The sequence below is a fragment of the Saccopteryx leptura genome, chromosome 2 (genome assembly GCF_036850995.1).
Source record: "Saccopteryx leptura isolate mSacLep1 chromosome 2, mSacLep1_pri_phased_curated, whole genome shotgun sequence".
NCBI lineage: Eukaryota > Metazoa > Chordata > Mammalia > Chiroptera > Emballonuridae > Saccopteryx > Saccopteryx leptura.
The window spans coordinates 286,114,023-286,129,108 of record NC_089504.1 but is presented as its reverse complement, the minus strand read 5'-3'; the positions used below and the strand labels follow the sequence as shown (position 1 = coordinate 286,129,108).

Below are 15,086 nucleotides of genomic sequence, written 5' to 3'. Positions count from 1 at the left end.
CAGGGGCCCATCCGAGAAGGCCCGAGCGGACCTGAGGTCCCCTCCGGGGCCCAAAGCTGCCCTGCCCCCTCCACGGGTCACTCCTGCTGCGGGACAAAGGCCTCTCTGTGTCGCCACTTTCTCTCGGTTCCCTGCGATAGCTGTGTTTCTCGGGAAGTCCAAATCCTTTCCAGCCTGGAGCCTCTGCCGACTGGGGAGGTTAAACTTTCTCACTTCTGGACGTCCACCTAAAACTTCATCCCTAGGATTGACTTCATGTCCCCTCGGGTGTGGTCTGAACGAACTCCATGACGCACGGTTCCAGAGACCTGCGTTTTGCCTGCGTGGTCTTTCCAAGCCGTGCTTTCCTCAATAGTATCTATTCTACCCCATCTCACAGAATTGTGCAGACAGTTGCTTTGAAAATAACCCAAGTTGTATGTGACAAATACAGGGATTCTTTTTTTTTTTTTTTAATTACTGAATCGTGGCTTGTTAAGCGAACCATGATAACTTTTCTCTCCCCGAAGGAGTTAAACGTTCTTCCAATACCACCACTGGCGTTTCACTCCCGCTCTTTTTCCGCCTAAGCATTTGGTCTCAGCGTAAAGGCGAACTATAGTTCCCAAGGTGCCTCGCGAAGCCTAAGGAACTACAATTCCTAGTGGCCCCCGCGGTGGGGCGGGGTTGAGTCAGAACGGCAAGGCCAGGCGGAGGAAACTACAACTCCCAGCGCGCTCCGGAACCGGGTCGGTGGAATACCGGAATCGGCAGGCGGAGCCCGCTGGAGGCAATTCGTGGGTCTGGGTGTAAGAGCCTAGGATTAGGAGCTGCAGGAATGCTGCGTCCCAAGGCTTTGACCCAAGTGCTAAGTCAAGCCAACACTGGAGGTGTCCAGAGCACCTTGTGAGTGCGGACCGAGGACCCGAGCGGCGAGCACAGGAGTGGGGCAGCGCGCGGCTCTCTGAGGGAGGGGTGGGGAAGGGATGGGGCAGCAGCTAGGGCAACCGGTTTGGAGTCCTCCTCTGGAAAAAGGGAAAGTGACGTGCTGGGTGTTCGGGTCATGTTCCAGGACGCACTCAGCCCAGACCCTTGCTTTATAGAAGCGTCAGTGACGGGGGATTGTGATGCGAACCCAAGCCTTTTACTCCCCATACTGAGTACGTCGCTATGCTTCCCTGTCCCTCGCCAGGCTGCTGAATAACGAAGGATCTCTACTGGCCTACTCTGGTTATGGGGATACGGACGCCCGGGTCACCGCAGCCATCGCCAGTAATATCTGGGCCGCTTACGACCGGAACGGGAACCAAGCATTTAATGAAGACAATCTCAAATTCATCCTCATGGACTGCATGGTATGGAGAGAAGAGCCACTTCCTATGTCCCCCAAGGGGATCCCCAGGGGTGGCCTATACTCCATCCTGGATGGTTGGGATCTATGGAAGATTGCTAAGAGTTGGCCCGCAGCAGCATTTATAACAGGCAGGACCTAATGCATCGAGTGGTGGTGAGGAAGGAGCCATGGACCCGGGGCTGGGGCGGGAGCCGGAGGGTGGGGGGATGGGGGGTCCTGCCTTGGGTTCTGGTCTCAGCCAGCCACTTAACCATCTGTGGAACCTTGCATAAGCTACTTAACCTCTCTGAGCTTCCTTACCTCAGTTCTAAAGTGGAAACAATAATCTCCCCCCACCCCCCTCCACACACACATATCTCACAGAGTTGATGTGAAGATCAAATAAAAAGAGTGGATAGAAACTGTAGAGTGAGGTGCACACAAAGTGTTGGCATCCCAGATTCATTTACTTAGAGAACTGTGACAGAGTCTCCAAACTCTTGTTTAATCCCTTCATTTTATTTTATTTTTATTTTTATTTTTTTGTATTTTTTCTGAAGCTGGAAACAGGGAGAGACAGCCAGACAGACTCCCGCATGCGCCCGACCGGGATCCACCCGGCACGCCCACCAGGGGGCGACGCTCTGCCCCTCCGGGGCGTCGCTCTGCTGCGACCAAAGCCAGTCTAGCGCCTGGGGCAGAGGCCAAGGAGCCATCCCCAGCGCCCGGGCCATCTTTGCTCCAATGGAGCCTTGGCTGCGGGAGGGGAAGAGAGAGATAGAGAGGAAGGAGAGGGGGAGGGGTGGAGAAGCAGATGGGCGCCTCTCCTGTGTGCCCTGGCCGGGAATTGAACCCGGGACTTCTGCACGCCAGGCCAATGCTCTACCACTGAGCCAACCGGCTAGGGCCTAATCCCTTCATTTTACAGAGAAAGAAGATGAAGTCCAGAAAGGGGAAGTGGCCTTTAGGTTGTGAACTACCCGGAAACAAAAACCCAATCAGCTTTGTTCAGTCAACAGATATTTAGGTCCCTGCAGTGTTCTCAGAACTGAGGATAAAGTAGCAAACAGGACAGAAAAACATTGCAGCCCTAATGAAACTTAGTTTTACACGTCTTAAAATTAGTAAACTATGTATGTTTTATAAAGTAAGTCTGTAAATATGTTTTGTAAAATACGTAAGTTAAAAAAATAGTATATTAGGCCTGACCAGGCAGTGGCGCAGTGGGTAGAGTATTGGCCAGGGACGCTTAGGACCCAGGTTGAAAACCCCAAGGTCGCCAGCTTGAGCGTAGGCTCATTTGGCTTGAGTGTGGGATTATAGACATGATCATGCTCACTGACTTGAGCAAGGGGCACTGGCTTGGCTGGAGCCTACCGATCAAGGCACATGAGAAAGCAATCAATGAACAACTAAGGTGTTGCAACAAAGAATTGATGCTTTTCATCTCCTTTCCTGTCTCCCTGTCTGTCCCTCAGTCTCTTTCCCTCTCTTTCACTTAAAAACAAATAGTACATTAGATATTAAAAACACCATGGAGAAAAATGAAATGAAGTGAGATAGAGGGGGGCATGTGCCAGGGACAATCTCACTGAAAAGGTGACATTTCATCACAGATTTGAAGGAAGTTGGCAAGCCATGTGGCTGTCTAAGGGGAAAATATTTCTGCTATAGCAAAAAGCAGGTGCAAAGGCCCCGAGGTGAAATGGTGCCTGGTCAGGGATCAACAAGATTGACGTGGGTGGATGGGCATGAGAATGGAAGGGGTTAGTTAGTAGGAGATGAAGCCAGAAAGGCAAGGAGTTCAGCACCTGGTTCCCGGAACAATAATGACCTAGTGAAAATTTGCTGAACCAAATTGAAAAGGCCCCAAGAATGAAGGATTTCCACTGTAACTCAGCTGCCTATCTCTTTCTCACCCCCTGCCCAACCAAGGATGCATTTAGTTCAACTAATGACTCCTAGCCAGTACCTAGTGTAGAGTTGCTGCCATAGGGCAACAATAGCTTTCAAACATTTGACCACAGTCCAACCACAAGAAACACTTTAAGTCAAAGGCAAGTATACAGATACACCAACAAAAACAAAAGTTTCATGAAACAGTACTTCCCTTACTACAGTGCAATGTACTTTATTTCTCTTCTTTCCTTTTTTTTTTTTTAATATCGATCAACCTTCCTAATTGATCTAACCCTGGGATCAAACCTGCTGTTTGAAAAACATTACCATGGGAAAAGGGAAGAAATATAAGTTGGTTACTGCTCAACCCAAGCCCCTTACAGGTGAACCCATAATCACATCACCTGTTTAGATCGCTCTTTGCAGATATAAAACTCCTTCCTGTATACTAACACCCTCACCAAATAGGGAGAGATAAAGGTTGCAGGAAGAGAAACTCGGTTTCTGGGAAATTGAGGTTCCCAGGGTAACCTGGTTAGTAGGTAGCTGTGCTGAGGCTGGAATCTGGGCATAGGACACCATGTCCAGGGCTGTGGCTGTAATCCCCCAGCTTAAGCTGCCATGCCCTGGTCAGGGAAGGATGATATAAGCTTTCTCAAGAGGACTCCTTGAGGAAGGAGGGGGCTAAGAGTGCCAAACAGAACATCACATCCTATGATATCACCCCACCAGGAGGGCCGTGTAGCCATCACCCGAGTGGCCAACCTTCTGCTATGTATGTATGCCAAGGAGACTGTTGGCTTCGGAATGCTCAAAGCCAAGGTGTGTATGTGCTCATCCCTCTACAACCCTAAGCCCAGCCTATGTTCTTCATCACTGTCACTCCCATCCCCACCACCTTCCTGGAGTCCTCATGCCATCCAGTTCCTGTCTGGTAGGGCTAGGAGCTGGGTGCTCAGCACTGGGAGTCTATCTGGATTCAGGATCCCTCTCATGGCAAGCCATGTGTGGCACTGATTTTTTCTCCCTCTCTCGCAGGCTCAGGCTTTGGTACAGTACCTGGAGGAACCCCTCACCCAAGTAGCAGCATCGTAATGTGCATTGGTGGAAGTAGGGGTCAGACGAGAGAGATGACCATTTGGAGGGTCAAGGCCCCCTGGGGAAACCTTCCTGGATTGTTGTGGGAGGGTGGGACTTTGTTTTTTCCAAGAATAAATTTTACTCCTGTCTTGTGTCTTGGCTATTATTTTCTTGGCTGGGAGGAGTCAGAGGAGATGGGAAGGAACAGGGATGGCTTATAGAATTCTGATCCTGCAAGAACAGATTTCCACCTGCCCCGGCACCAGAACCTCCAGCAGCGAGATGGTTTTGGGCTGCCTGACCCGGCGGTGGCGCAGTGGATAGAGTGTGGCCTGGGGCACTAAGGACCCAGGTTTGAAAACCCAGAAGTTGCCAACTTGAGCAGGGGCTCACCAGCTTAAGCGCAGGGTCACTGGCTTGAGCCCCAGGTCACTGGCTTGAGCAAGGGGTTACTGGCTCTGCTGTAGCCCCCCAAGCAAGGCACATATGAGAAAGCAATCGACGAACAACTAAGGTGCTGCAACTATGAGTTGATATTTCTCATCTCTCTTTCTGTTTGTCCCTGTCTCTTTCTCTCTCTCTCCCTCTCTTGCTAAAATAATGATAATAATATAAATGGTTTTGGGCAGTAGTGCCTCAGCTCCCTTGGCCTCTCTGGTGATGTGACTTGGCCCCCACTACTCAGAGTAGAATTTTACCCACCTGGCTGGCAAAACCTTGGAAGTGAGCTCCAAGGAGCAGGGAGTCAGTGGGGGTCATGTTGGGCAAAAATAATGTGGGGCTTGGGATTTCAGTGTACTTCAGTCTCAACTTTGGTGGGGTGCCTCTTCTACTCTTTGGGTTGGGAAGGGCCACCCTTTTCCTCTTCTTCCAGGCAGTCACAAGCTTACCCAAACCTCCAGATCCTGAAGCCCTTTGCTGTGAGGCTTCAGGTCCTGGCCAGTGATCTGAAGAAACCCGGAAAACCTCTCAGAGGCTTTCACCTCCAGATCCTTCCCCTATACTCAGGCCCCTCACCCCATCTGGCTGTTTCTGCCCCAGGTCTCCCCCTACCCAGTATCCTTAGAGCCGGTCTAGGCGGGGAGCTCCCAGCCCTTTTCCCAGTGCTCTAGGAAGGGACCTATCCTAGGGAAGTAGGCAATTGCAAGTTCTAGCCCCACCCAGGTTAAGAAACGCTGCCCTTCCCAGGCTCTGGGCTGTTAGGGAGGAGCAGAAGTTGCTGTACCTCAGATGCAACTCCCAGAGCTCTGCACTGAGCAGGGTGACAGCCATCCTATCAGCCTTCCCTCTGGTTCCCGGAGTTGCCCCCGACCAGAGGCTCTAAAGGAAAAGCAAAAGGCCAAGTAGATTTCTGCTCCCTGAGGGACAGATTCTCAGTGGCACTTAGGCCCGTCTTCACCACAGGTCCCAGGAGCCTAGCGACATGCACTCAGTCCTCAGCTGGCTCTCTGAAGGCCCTGTCCCAGCTTCCTCTACTATCACCCTCCGGAGCCTGCTCACCTAATTGTGGGAGCCCAGGCTGAGAGCAGACACACAACCTGTCTAACCTGTCTGACGTCATCGTCTCCACCCACCTGGGCCCCAGGTTTCCAGCTGCCCTGCTCTTCCTGTTTTCAGCTTCCGTCCTCAGCTTCCTTGCAGCACCCCCAGAGCTGAGCCTCCCCAGGCCTGGCCTAGCCTTAAGTTGTCCCTCAATCCCTCTGACTGCAGAAGTTTCTTTACCTCCAATGAGAGAAGGGGTGGATCCAGGTCTCTTAAGAGCTGAGGGTTGAGGGCATTAAGCCAACGCAGAGACCCAGCACCTGTCTGTCCCTGAAGGCACTTGCACCCTCCATGCGGAGCCAAGATGGGGAATGGAACTGAGGAAGATTATAACTTTGTCTTCAAGGGTAAGTTGGGGTTCATAATGAAAGAGGAAGCCTGGGTGAGACCCAGAAAGAGATCAATAGAGGCAGCCCCTCTTTTTTTTTAATTTCAAATCTCCCCCCAGGGTTCATCTAAAAAAGAAAGCAGCAAAAAAAAAAAAGAAAAGAAAAGAAAAAGAAAAGAAAAGAAAAAAATAGCAGCAAAGATCGGGAAGGGTCTGGTTACTGGAGTTGAAATTCTTGCGGCTGCCAAATGCTCTGCTCTTGTAAACAATGAATGGTGTTGCTCTCTAATAGTGCCGAGTTAGGCTCCTCTGCTTTGTTCCTAATGAAAGGATAAATCCCTAGTAATAGTCAAGCCGCTGTAGCAGGAGAGATAGAAGTCACACTTCTTGGGAGACAGCTTCCCTCCTAAGAGGAGGGGAAAACTGGCAGACTTAAGAAGAAGAAAGTCATCTTTCTGGGCAGATGTACAGAAAAGTAGAGAGGAGAGATCTATCCTGTTATAATGCTTGATAGAAGATATAGGGAAGATGTAATGAATTGGGAACAGGGTCTAATAGGACTCAGAGGACTCCTAGGCACATTGCCTTCTTTCTGTCCCTTGGCAGGCAGACCCCTTGGGCCCAAGTACCAGGAACTGGGTTCAACTTGGCTGTCCGTAGAGGTGTGCATGTATATCTCCCACTCTTTATTCTAAACCCCTAAGTTCAGCTCCCTTTTTGTTCCCCACCCCCCACATCACCCTCACCTCCATACCTCCATACCTCCTTTAAGGCAGGGTGGACTGGCAAAGCTATGATTTCCTGTCCAGCCACCCCACTCCACTGCCTCTCCCAGCTGCGGCCCCACCTTCATTGGAACTCGGGCAACCAGGGGTTGGAGAACCTGTACTCCCAGCATCTTTCCCAGGAAGAAAAGATCAGGTATGAGCTAGCAGTTGTCTGGGCCAATAATACTACTAGTAACAACCATATACTGAGCTCTTACTATATGCCAGACACGAGCTTATTAATCACCATAATAACCCCAAAATGTTATCTTTCATTTTGAAAGCATAGTGGTCAGTGTAGCATAATGGTTGGAAGCCAGTCAAAATTCAGATCTCAGGTCCTGGTCAGTTTGCTCAGTCTTAGAGTGTCTGCCTGGTGTGTGGATGTCTCAGGATTGATTCTCAGTCAGGGCACACAGGAGAAACAACCATCTGCTTCTCCACCCCACCCATCCCCCTTCTCTCTCTCTCTTCTCCCACAGCCATGGCTCAGTTGGTTCAAGTGCATCGGCCCTGGAAGCTGAGGATGGCTCCTTGAAGCCTCCCACCTCAGGTGCTTAAAATAGTTGGGTTGCAAGCATGGCCCCAGATAGGCAGAGCATTGGCCCCAGAAAGGAGTTGCTGGGTGGATCCCTGTCAGGGCACATGCAGGAGTCTCTCTATCTCCCCTCCTCTCACTTGGAAAAGGAGAAAAAAATAATAATAAATAGAATTCAGATCTCAGCCCTGCCACTTACTACTTATTGCAGGTTGGGGTCTCCAGAAGCAGACACGGAGAAGTTTGGGGTACAAAATATTATGAATCAACAACAGTGAAAGGAAGGGGGAGGCAACAGGATTGGGCAGAGAGAGAAGTTAAACTGGAAGACAGGATCATCAAGCCTTGGCCAAAGGTGGGGAGCTTTGTGATACCCTTACCCGGCTTGGGCACTAGATGTGGACTGCCCAGGAGAGGCATGACCTCAGGTGAGGCTGCTCTCTGAAGGAGCAGACAGCTGGAGGCTGTCTACTGATTGCGTCTCTGTGGCTGGGGCGAGTCCTTTCAGGAAGGCATATCTGGGCAGCACACCTGTGTTTACCACACTAGCTGTGTTATCTTGCTCAAGTTGTTTAACCCCCTCTTTATCTGTAAAAATGCAATAATAATAATAATAATAATAATAATAATAATGGCATTTGCTTCACGGCACTGTTGTGAGGATTAAATAAGTTAATATGTGTAAAGACTGTAGCACAGTGTGTGGTATTTAGTAGGCACTCCATAAAAGTAATTTTATTTAAATTTTTTTAATTTATTAATTTTAGAGAGAGAGGAATGGAAGACGAGAGAGAACATTTATTTGTTGTTCCACTTACTCATACATTCATTGGTTGATTTTTGTATATGCCCTGACCGGGGATTGAACCTGCAACCTTGGCATATCAGGATGACATTCTAACCAACTGAACTACCTGGCCAGGGGAGTGCTCCATAAACTTTAACAATATCTCCATTTCACAGATGAGAATGAAAAACAAAGTGGCTTACAAAAGGTCACAAAGTCAGCACAAACTCAGATCTGTCTGACTCCAAAGCCCTTGCCCTGAGCACCTTTGGGGCCTAAGGATAGTGCTGGGTGCCCACCCTCTGGGAAGATGAGTGCAGACTGGGTCCTCAGTGGGAAAACACACACACACACGCATCCTCTTACCACACACACCATATTGTTCCCAGCTCTTTCTTTCTTTTTTTTTTTTTTTTTGCATTTTTCTGAAGCTGGAAACAGGGAGAGACAGTCAGACAGACTCCCGCATGCGCCCGACCGGGATCCACCCGGCACGCCCACCAGGGGCGACGCTCTGCCCACCAGGGGGCGATGCTCTGCCCATCCTGGGCGTCGCCATGTTGCGACCAGAGCCACTCTAGCGCCTGAGGCAGAGGCCACAGAGCCATGCCCAGCGCCCGGGCCATCTTTGCTCCAATGGAGCCTTAGCTGCGGGAGGGGAAGAGAGAGACAGAGAGGAAGGCGCGGCGGAGGGGTGGAGAAGCAAATGGGCGCTTCTCCTGTGTGCCCTGGCCGGGAATCGAACCCGGGTCCTCCGCACGCTGGGCCGACGCTCTACCGCTGAGCCAACCAGCCAGGGCCCCAGCTCTTTCTTTCCTGCCCTATACAAATAAGGGTGTTGTTTTTTTAAGGTGGAAGAAGAATCTTTCTAGATTTTATAAACAAGAAAACTGAGATTCAGTAAAGGTGAGTCACAGCCCTCACTGATAGTGCAGTGAATAGAGTGTTGTCCTGGAGCACTGGGGTTGCTGGCTTGATCCTAGGGTCACCAGCTTGATGTTGAGGTTGCCAGTTTGACCGTAGGATCACTGGTTCCAGTCCTGGTCAGGGGACTTATGAGAAGCAATCGATGAGTGCACAACTAAGAGGAACAACAAGTTGATGCTTCTCTCTCTTCCTACCTCTCTTACTTCTTCACTCTGGGGACCAGGGCCCCAGAATATGTGGCTCACAATCCTTGGGTACTAGCCTGCCTGTCTGAAGCCACCCAAAGCATTGGTCTGGCCTATCAACAACGGTCATAGGAGTAACAGTTTTGCACACTCACTATATCCTAGGCAATATCTCGTTTACCTCTTTTTTTTTTTTTTTTTTGAAAGCATCAACTCTTTTTTTTAAAATTATTTTTATTTATTTATTCATTTTAGGGGGGAGAGAGAGAGAGACAGAGAGAGAGGAGGGGAGGAGCAGGAAGCCTCAACTCCCATATGTGCCTTGACTGGGCAAGCCCAGGGTTTTGAACCGGCGACCTCAGTATTCCAGGTCGACGCTTTTATCCACTGCGTCACCACAGGTCAGGCTCGTTTACCTCTTATAACAACCCTCTTTTAATAACATAAAACAAGTATTATTGTTATTCCCATTTTTCGTATGAAAAAGGTAAGAGAGGTTAATAACTTGCTGAAGGACACATACAGGCCCCAATGCAAGACTGATCTTTCCGCCTGACCAGGCAGTGGCGCAGTGGATAGAGCATCAGACTGGGATGCTGAGGACCCAGGTTCGAGACCCCAAGGTCACCAGCTTGAGCACGGGATCATCTGGTTTGAGCAAAAGCTCACCAGCTTGGACTCAAGGTCACTGGCTCAAGCAAGGGGTTACTCAGTCTGCTGAAGGCTCGCGGTCAAGGCACATATGAGAAAGCAATCAATGAACAACTAAGGTGTCACAATGTGCAACGAAAAACTAATGATTGCCTGACCAGGTGGTGGCGCAGTGGGTAGAGTTGGACTGGGATGCCGAGGACCCAGGTTTGAGACCTTGAGGTCGCCAGCTTGGGCGCAGGCTCATCTGGATTGAGCAAAGCTCATCAGCTTGGACTCAAGGTCGCTGGCTCAAGCAAGGGGTTACTCAGTCTGCTAAAGGCCCACGGTCAAGGCACATATGAGAAAGCAATCAATGAACAACTAAGGTGTTGCAACGAAAAACTGATGATTGATGCTTCTCATCTCTCTGCATTCCTGTCTGTCTATCCCTTTCTCTGTCTCTGTAAAAAAAAAAGAGAAAGAAAAACTAATGATTGATGTTTCTCATCTCTCTGTTCTTGTCTGTCTGTCCCTGTCTATCCCTCTCTCTGTCTCTGTAAAAAAAAAAAAAAGACTGATCTTCCTTGGGGACAACTTAGGTAAGAATCCTAAGTTCTTACCACACACCTCCATTCCTTTCCATACCTTAGACATGCTATCTGCCAACTTTCTCCTCATCCACACTTCTAGTCATACCTCTGCTTTCATGCAAACACACACACCACTCCTCCCAGTTATTTTCCCAACTCATACACACATCATACACACAGTAACATGCACAATGTGCTCATACTCCTTATTCCAGTAATGTGCACTCTCCCCCACACCTCCTCCCATCTCTGTTCACATTCACACCCCTGCTAACCTCTCCTTTCAGCCCCTGAACACCAACACCCACAAACAGCCCATAGTCGTTACCCATTACCAGAACCACAGGCTGACTCTGCAGGCTTGTCTCAACCGACCAGGCCTGGAACCACTAAAGCCCCTTAGCAAGTCCAGCTTTTGGCCCTTCTGTCCTGGATGGACGCAGCATGTGGAGTTCATCCAGTCTCTGCCAGGAGCCCCGGCTGCCTCCTTGGTTTTCTGAGCTCAGCTCCCCTTCGCTGATGGAGCTTCTCTGACCAGCTCAGCCCATATCTCTCCACTCCTTCAGTGGTGCTGATCGGTGAGTCAGGCGTGGGGAAGACCAATCTGCTGTCCCGATTCACACGCAATGAATTCAGCCACGACAGCCGCACCACCATCGGGGTTGAGTTCTCCACCCGCACTGTCATGCTGGGCACCGCTGCTGTCAAGGCTCAGATCTGGGACACGGCTGGCCTGGAGCGGTACCGAGCCATCACCTCAGCGTGAGCCTGGAGCTGGGGGATTGTGTGGGGGTGCTGGGGAAGTCAGGGAACACCTCTGGAGGAGAGATGTAGGATAAGGAAGGGGCAAGGCATTCAGCAGTGTTCTCCCTAGTGATCACAGGGTGCCCATTGAGGAGACACAAGTACTAAGAGCCATAGGAGACAAGAAATAGTGATGCTGACTACTGGGACTAAACACAGGAGTTATTGCCACCACGTCCTTAGCCTTTGCTGTGTGCCCAGGAAGGTACAGGCACTTCATATTGGGCATTTTATGCAATCCCCCAGGGACCATGGGAGTAAGGTACTGTCATTAACCCCTGCTTAGATACAAGCTGGAGGCTCAAGCATGTGAAATCCAGGCAGAGCTGGGATGGGGGCAGGCTCTGGGGACTGAGAGCACCCCTCACTTCTGCACGGTGCTTTGCACTTGGCAACCTTCACCATCTAACCACAAAGGTGAAGGGCTGGATACTTCAACTGCATTTTGCAAAGATTTCTAGGACACATAAGAAGTTAGGCCTCCTGACACCACACAGTGTCTCCCAGTCAGTGTCAGGCCAAATGTGAGAGAGGTGGTCTATGTGTGTGGTGGGGGCCAGCATCTTCCAGGGGCAGGAAGTAGGAGTGGGGCTTTGGTAGCACACAATTATCACTCTTGCACTGGTCACCTGACCACCTGTGAGCCTCAGTTGACTCATCAATAAAATGGGAGTAGTTATATATCACCAGTGTGAAGAAGCTCCATCTAACTTGAGGAGTGAGGCTAGACGCTTGCAAGGAGGCATCAGATGGTCAACTCAGGGACTGCTGAATAGGGGGGGTCATTTAGCTGGTCCTAGAAAGATGGTCATAAGGGAGTAAAGGGTGCTGTGGGTCAAGGAGCCACTGAGGAATCTTGGAGCTGGGGCATCCAGGAAACAGAATTGACCAGAGTTGACCAGAGCCCAGGTGTGCGCTGGTGGATAGCAGGTGCTAAAATCAGAACAAAGGACCTGAGGAAGCAGATGGGCTAGGAAGGAAGGAGGGAGCCAGCAGCTTTAGAGCAGGGAGGGGAGTATTCGGAGGCTCCAAGAGCAGCAGTATTCCCGAAGGCTCTTACTGCCAGTCACCAGGGCCTTGAGCTACTACTCTGTTTGGGTTTGGGTCCCTAGATTCCAGTTTTCATATTTCCCAGTCTCATCTCTGGGTTTTTGACTTGAAGGACTGTTCTCTGAGGCTGGACCCAACCACCATGACCTTGTCTCTGTCCACTCCTTTCCCCCCACCCAGGTACTATCGTGGTGCAGTGGGGGCCCTCCTAGTGTTTGACCTAACCAAGCACCAGACCTATGCCGTAGTGGAGCGCTGGCTGAAGGAGCTCTATGACCACGCTGAGGCTACTATCGTCGTCATGCTTGTGGGCAACAAGAGTGACCTCAGCCAGGCCCGGGAGGTGCCCAGTGATGAGGCCCGCATGTTCGCTGGTAAGAGCCTGCTAAGACCTGGTCTGACCCCTCCACCAAACCATGCAGTCCCAGACCAGCTCCCATCCCAGGGCCCTGGACTTCCTCCACAGGGCCCCCTACTTCCATCTCTTTTCCTCAGGATCAGCCCTTCCCCCTATGACCCTGTGTTTCTCATGATGTCCCACCACTTGCCCTGAGATTGTCTTTATGGGCAATTGTTGATAATTGATTTTAAGACAGCCCCACCCTACAGTGCTCAAAGATCCTAAGGGTAGCAGGTGGGCTCCCCTTGACCTTTAAACTCAGCATCATAAGGGTGCAGGCTCAGGAGTCCCACAGCCCAGCCTGACATTTCTTGGCCAGTTGCCTCATGTGGGACACTGAGCAAGTTCTTTCTCATGCTTTCTGTGTTTCTGGGCTTCAGTTTCTTTGTCTATAAAATGAGATGGTATTCAAACTTACCTCACAGGTAGTCTTAAGAATTAAATGAAGTATACATACCAAGGATTTAGTGCATAGTAAACATTAAGTAAATACTATTACTATTGCCTTTGACCCCACAATTAATGATGTTTCTTTTTTTTGTCAGAAACCAATGGGCTGCTATTCCTGGAGACCTCAGCCCTGGATTCAACCAACGTGGAGCTGGCCTTTGAGACTGTCCTCAAAGGTTAGAATCCCTACCTCTATTTGGCACCCATTTCATCCCTGAGGCTCCTGTGACAGTGGCAGCAACGCCCTCTCCACCCTACTGGCTCCCCAGTTCCTGTGTGGGCCCCCAGCCTCCTCAAAGCTCCCACCGTCCACCTCCATGTTCCCTAGTTTCACCCCTTCCCGACTCAAACTGGAGCTATGGGAGGGAACCAGAAGGCCACATTTGCCAGGGAGCTAAGTCTTAGATCTTCTCCATCCAGGTAAGTACAAGGGACACAAACTCCACTTCCCTCCAGCAAAACCTCCTATAAGTGTGACCACACCCAGTGCTCAGAAAGAGGCAGGTGGTATGAGTATGGGGAGTGTGAGCTTCTTCTGACCTGACCACTACCCTCTGCTACCTTCTGCCCTCTCAGAGATTTTCGCAAAGGTGTCCAAGCAAAGGCAGAACAGCACCCGGACCAGTGCCATCACCTTGGGCAGTGCCCAGGCTGGGCAGGAGCCTAGCCCTGGTCAGAAGAGGGCCTGTTGCATCAGCCTTTGACCTTAGCTAGCACCGATTCTGCCCCCACTAGCTTTCTGGAGCTCCCCATCCCCCCACTCCAGGACCTTTACCTGCCCCGGGGCTCCGGATGTCAGAGTGGCCTGTTCCCTGTTCACAGTCCAGCAGAGCTCTAAGGTCTTCATGCCACACACACCCATATCTCTATTATCTGCCACCCCCTCACAGACCAGAGCCTTCAAATAAAGCCGTTTTGTATCAATGCCTGGCCATCCTGCTGCCTCCCATCTGTGCCTCCCCTTCAACTCTGGCTCCTCCTCTGAGTCCCTGTTCCCCTTCCCTTCTCCCTCCCTCCATCCTCCTCACTCAGGGCCAGCGGCATCTGGAGTCCTGTGGCCTGCGGACAGTACCAAGGGGATGAGAGGTGTCTGCCCTTCTCTCTGCCAACCCCCAGGGCAGGAGGGGGAGAGAGGACAGCACAGCGGAGAAGGGGTTATCTGGAAGGCAAGACAAAGGAGACCATCGGCGGGTACCATCTGGTGCCCTAGACCCTAGTGCCAAGAACTGAGGTCATGCCAATGCTCGGGGTGAAGGGAGGAGGCAGGGGAGATGGTAGAGAAGGGGGAGTCAGGGCCAGCCTGTTGATGTGTGCTGGGGAAAGGGGTTTAAGATTGTGAGGGGGAAGGTCCAGGTCTTTCATTAGTTTTTTGCCTGACCCCAGAGAAGAGGGGGTGTGGCGTATAGGGACAGACTGAATCTGGTGGGGAGGAGTGGGAGGGTCTGTCTCTCCACTCTCTGCCCCATCTCCATCAGCCCAGGAGTTGGCTGTCCAGGCAGGGTCTATATTTTTCCCCCGTTCTACAGGGCAGAGTAGGAGTTGTGACTGCACCCCCAAGGAATACAAGGGTAAAATGGATAAAAAAGGGGATTGGGCACATGGACACTCAGGTAAGGAGCTGTAGAAAGCAGACAGAAGACATCTACTTCCCAAAGGTGAGCAGGAGCACCCAGAATTTCACTAGAGAAAACCCTCAGCTACAATCCCCACAGGGGCCCCTCACACTCACCCCGAGGTGGTTCAGACCCACATGCAAAGAAAGAAGTCAGAATCTTAAGTAATAATACTTTTAAT

The 15,086-nt window shown here is 50.8% G+C and overlaps 2 protein-coding genes across 2 annotated transcripts; both read left to right on the top strand.

The window, feature by feature from the left end:
- Positions 1-720: 720 nt before the first annotated feature.
- Positions 721-4,445, top strand: LAMTOR2 (late endosomal/lysosomal adaptor, MAPK and MTOR activator 2). The gene is made up of 4 exons (XM_066366100.1): positions 721-885; positions 1,172-1,334; positions 3,944-4,033; positions 4,250-4,445. The coding sequence occupies exons 1-4, from the start codon at positions 818-820 to the stop codon at positions 4,304-4,306; spliced, it is 378 nt and encodes a 125-aa protein (XP_066222197.1). The 5' UTR covers positions 721-817; the 3' UTR covers positions 4,307-4,445.
- Positions 4,446-5,897: 1,452 nt separating this feature from the next.
- RAB25 (RAB25, member RAS oncogene family) lies at positions 5,898-14,216 on the top strand. The gene is made up of 5 exons (XM_066362217.1): positions 5,898-6,180; positions 11,155-11,350; positions 12,623-12,816; positions 13,388-13,468; positions 13,869-14,216. The coding sequence occupies exons 1-5, from the start codon at positions 6,138-6,140 to the stop codon at positions 13,994-13,996; spliced, it is 642 nt and encodes a 213-aa protein (XP_066218314.1). The 5' UTR covers positions 5,898-6,137; the 3' UTR covers positions 13,997-14,216.
- Positions 14,217-15,086: the final 870 nt, after the last annotated feature.

Excerpts from the sequence above, each read along its gene's own strand:
- LAMTOR2 (XM_066366100.1), top strand. The coding sequence starts at position 818 with ATGCTGCGTCCCAAGGCTTTGACCCAAGTGCTAAGTCAAGCCAACACT. Across the intron at positions 886-1,171 it reads GGAGGTGTCCAGAGCACCTT|GCTGCTGAATAACGAAGGAT; the intron begins GTGAGTGCGGAC and ends GTCCCTCGCCAG. Across the intron at positions 4,034-4,249 it reads TCGGAATGCTCAAAGCCAAG|GCTCAGGCTTTGGTACAGTA; the intron begins GTGTGTATGTGC and ends CCTCTCTCGCAG.
- RAB25 (XM_066362217.1), top strand. The coding sequence starts at position 6,138 with ATGGGGAATGGAACTGAGGAAGATTATAACTTTGTCTTCAAGG. Across the intron at positions 6,181-11,154 it reads TTATAACTTTGTCTTCAAGG|TGGTGCTGATCGGTGAGTCA; the intron begins GTAAGTTGGGGT and ends CCACTCCTTCAG. Across the intron at positions 11,351-12,622 it reads TACCGAGCCATCACCTCAGC|GTACTATCGTGGTGCAGTGG; the intron begins GTGAGCCTGGAG and ends CCCCCCACCCAG.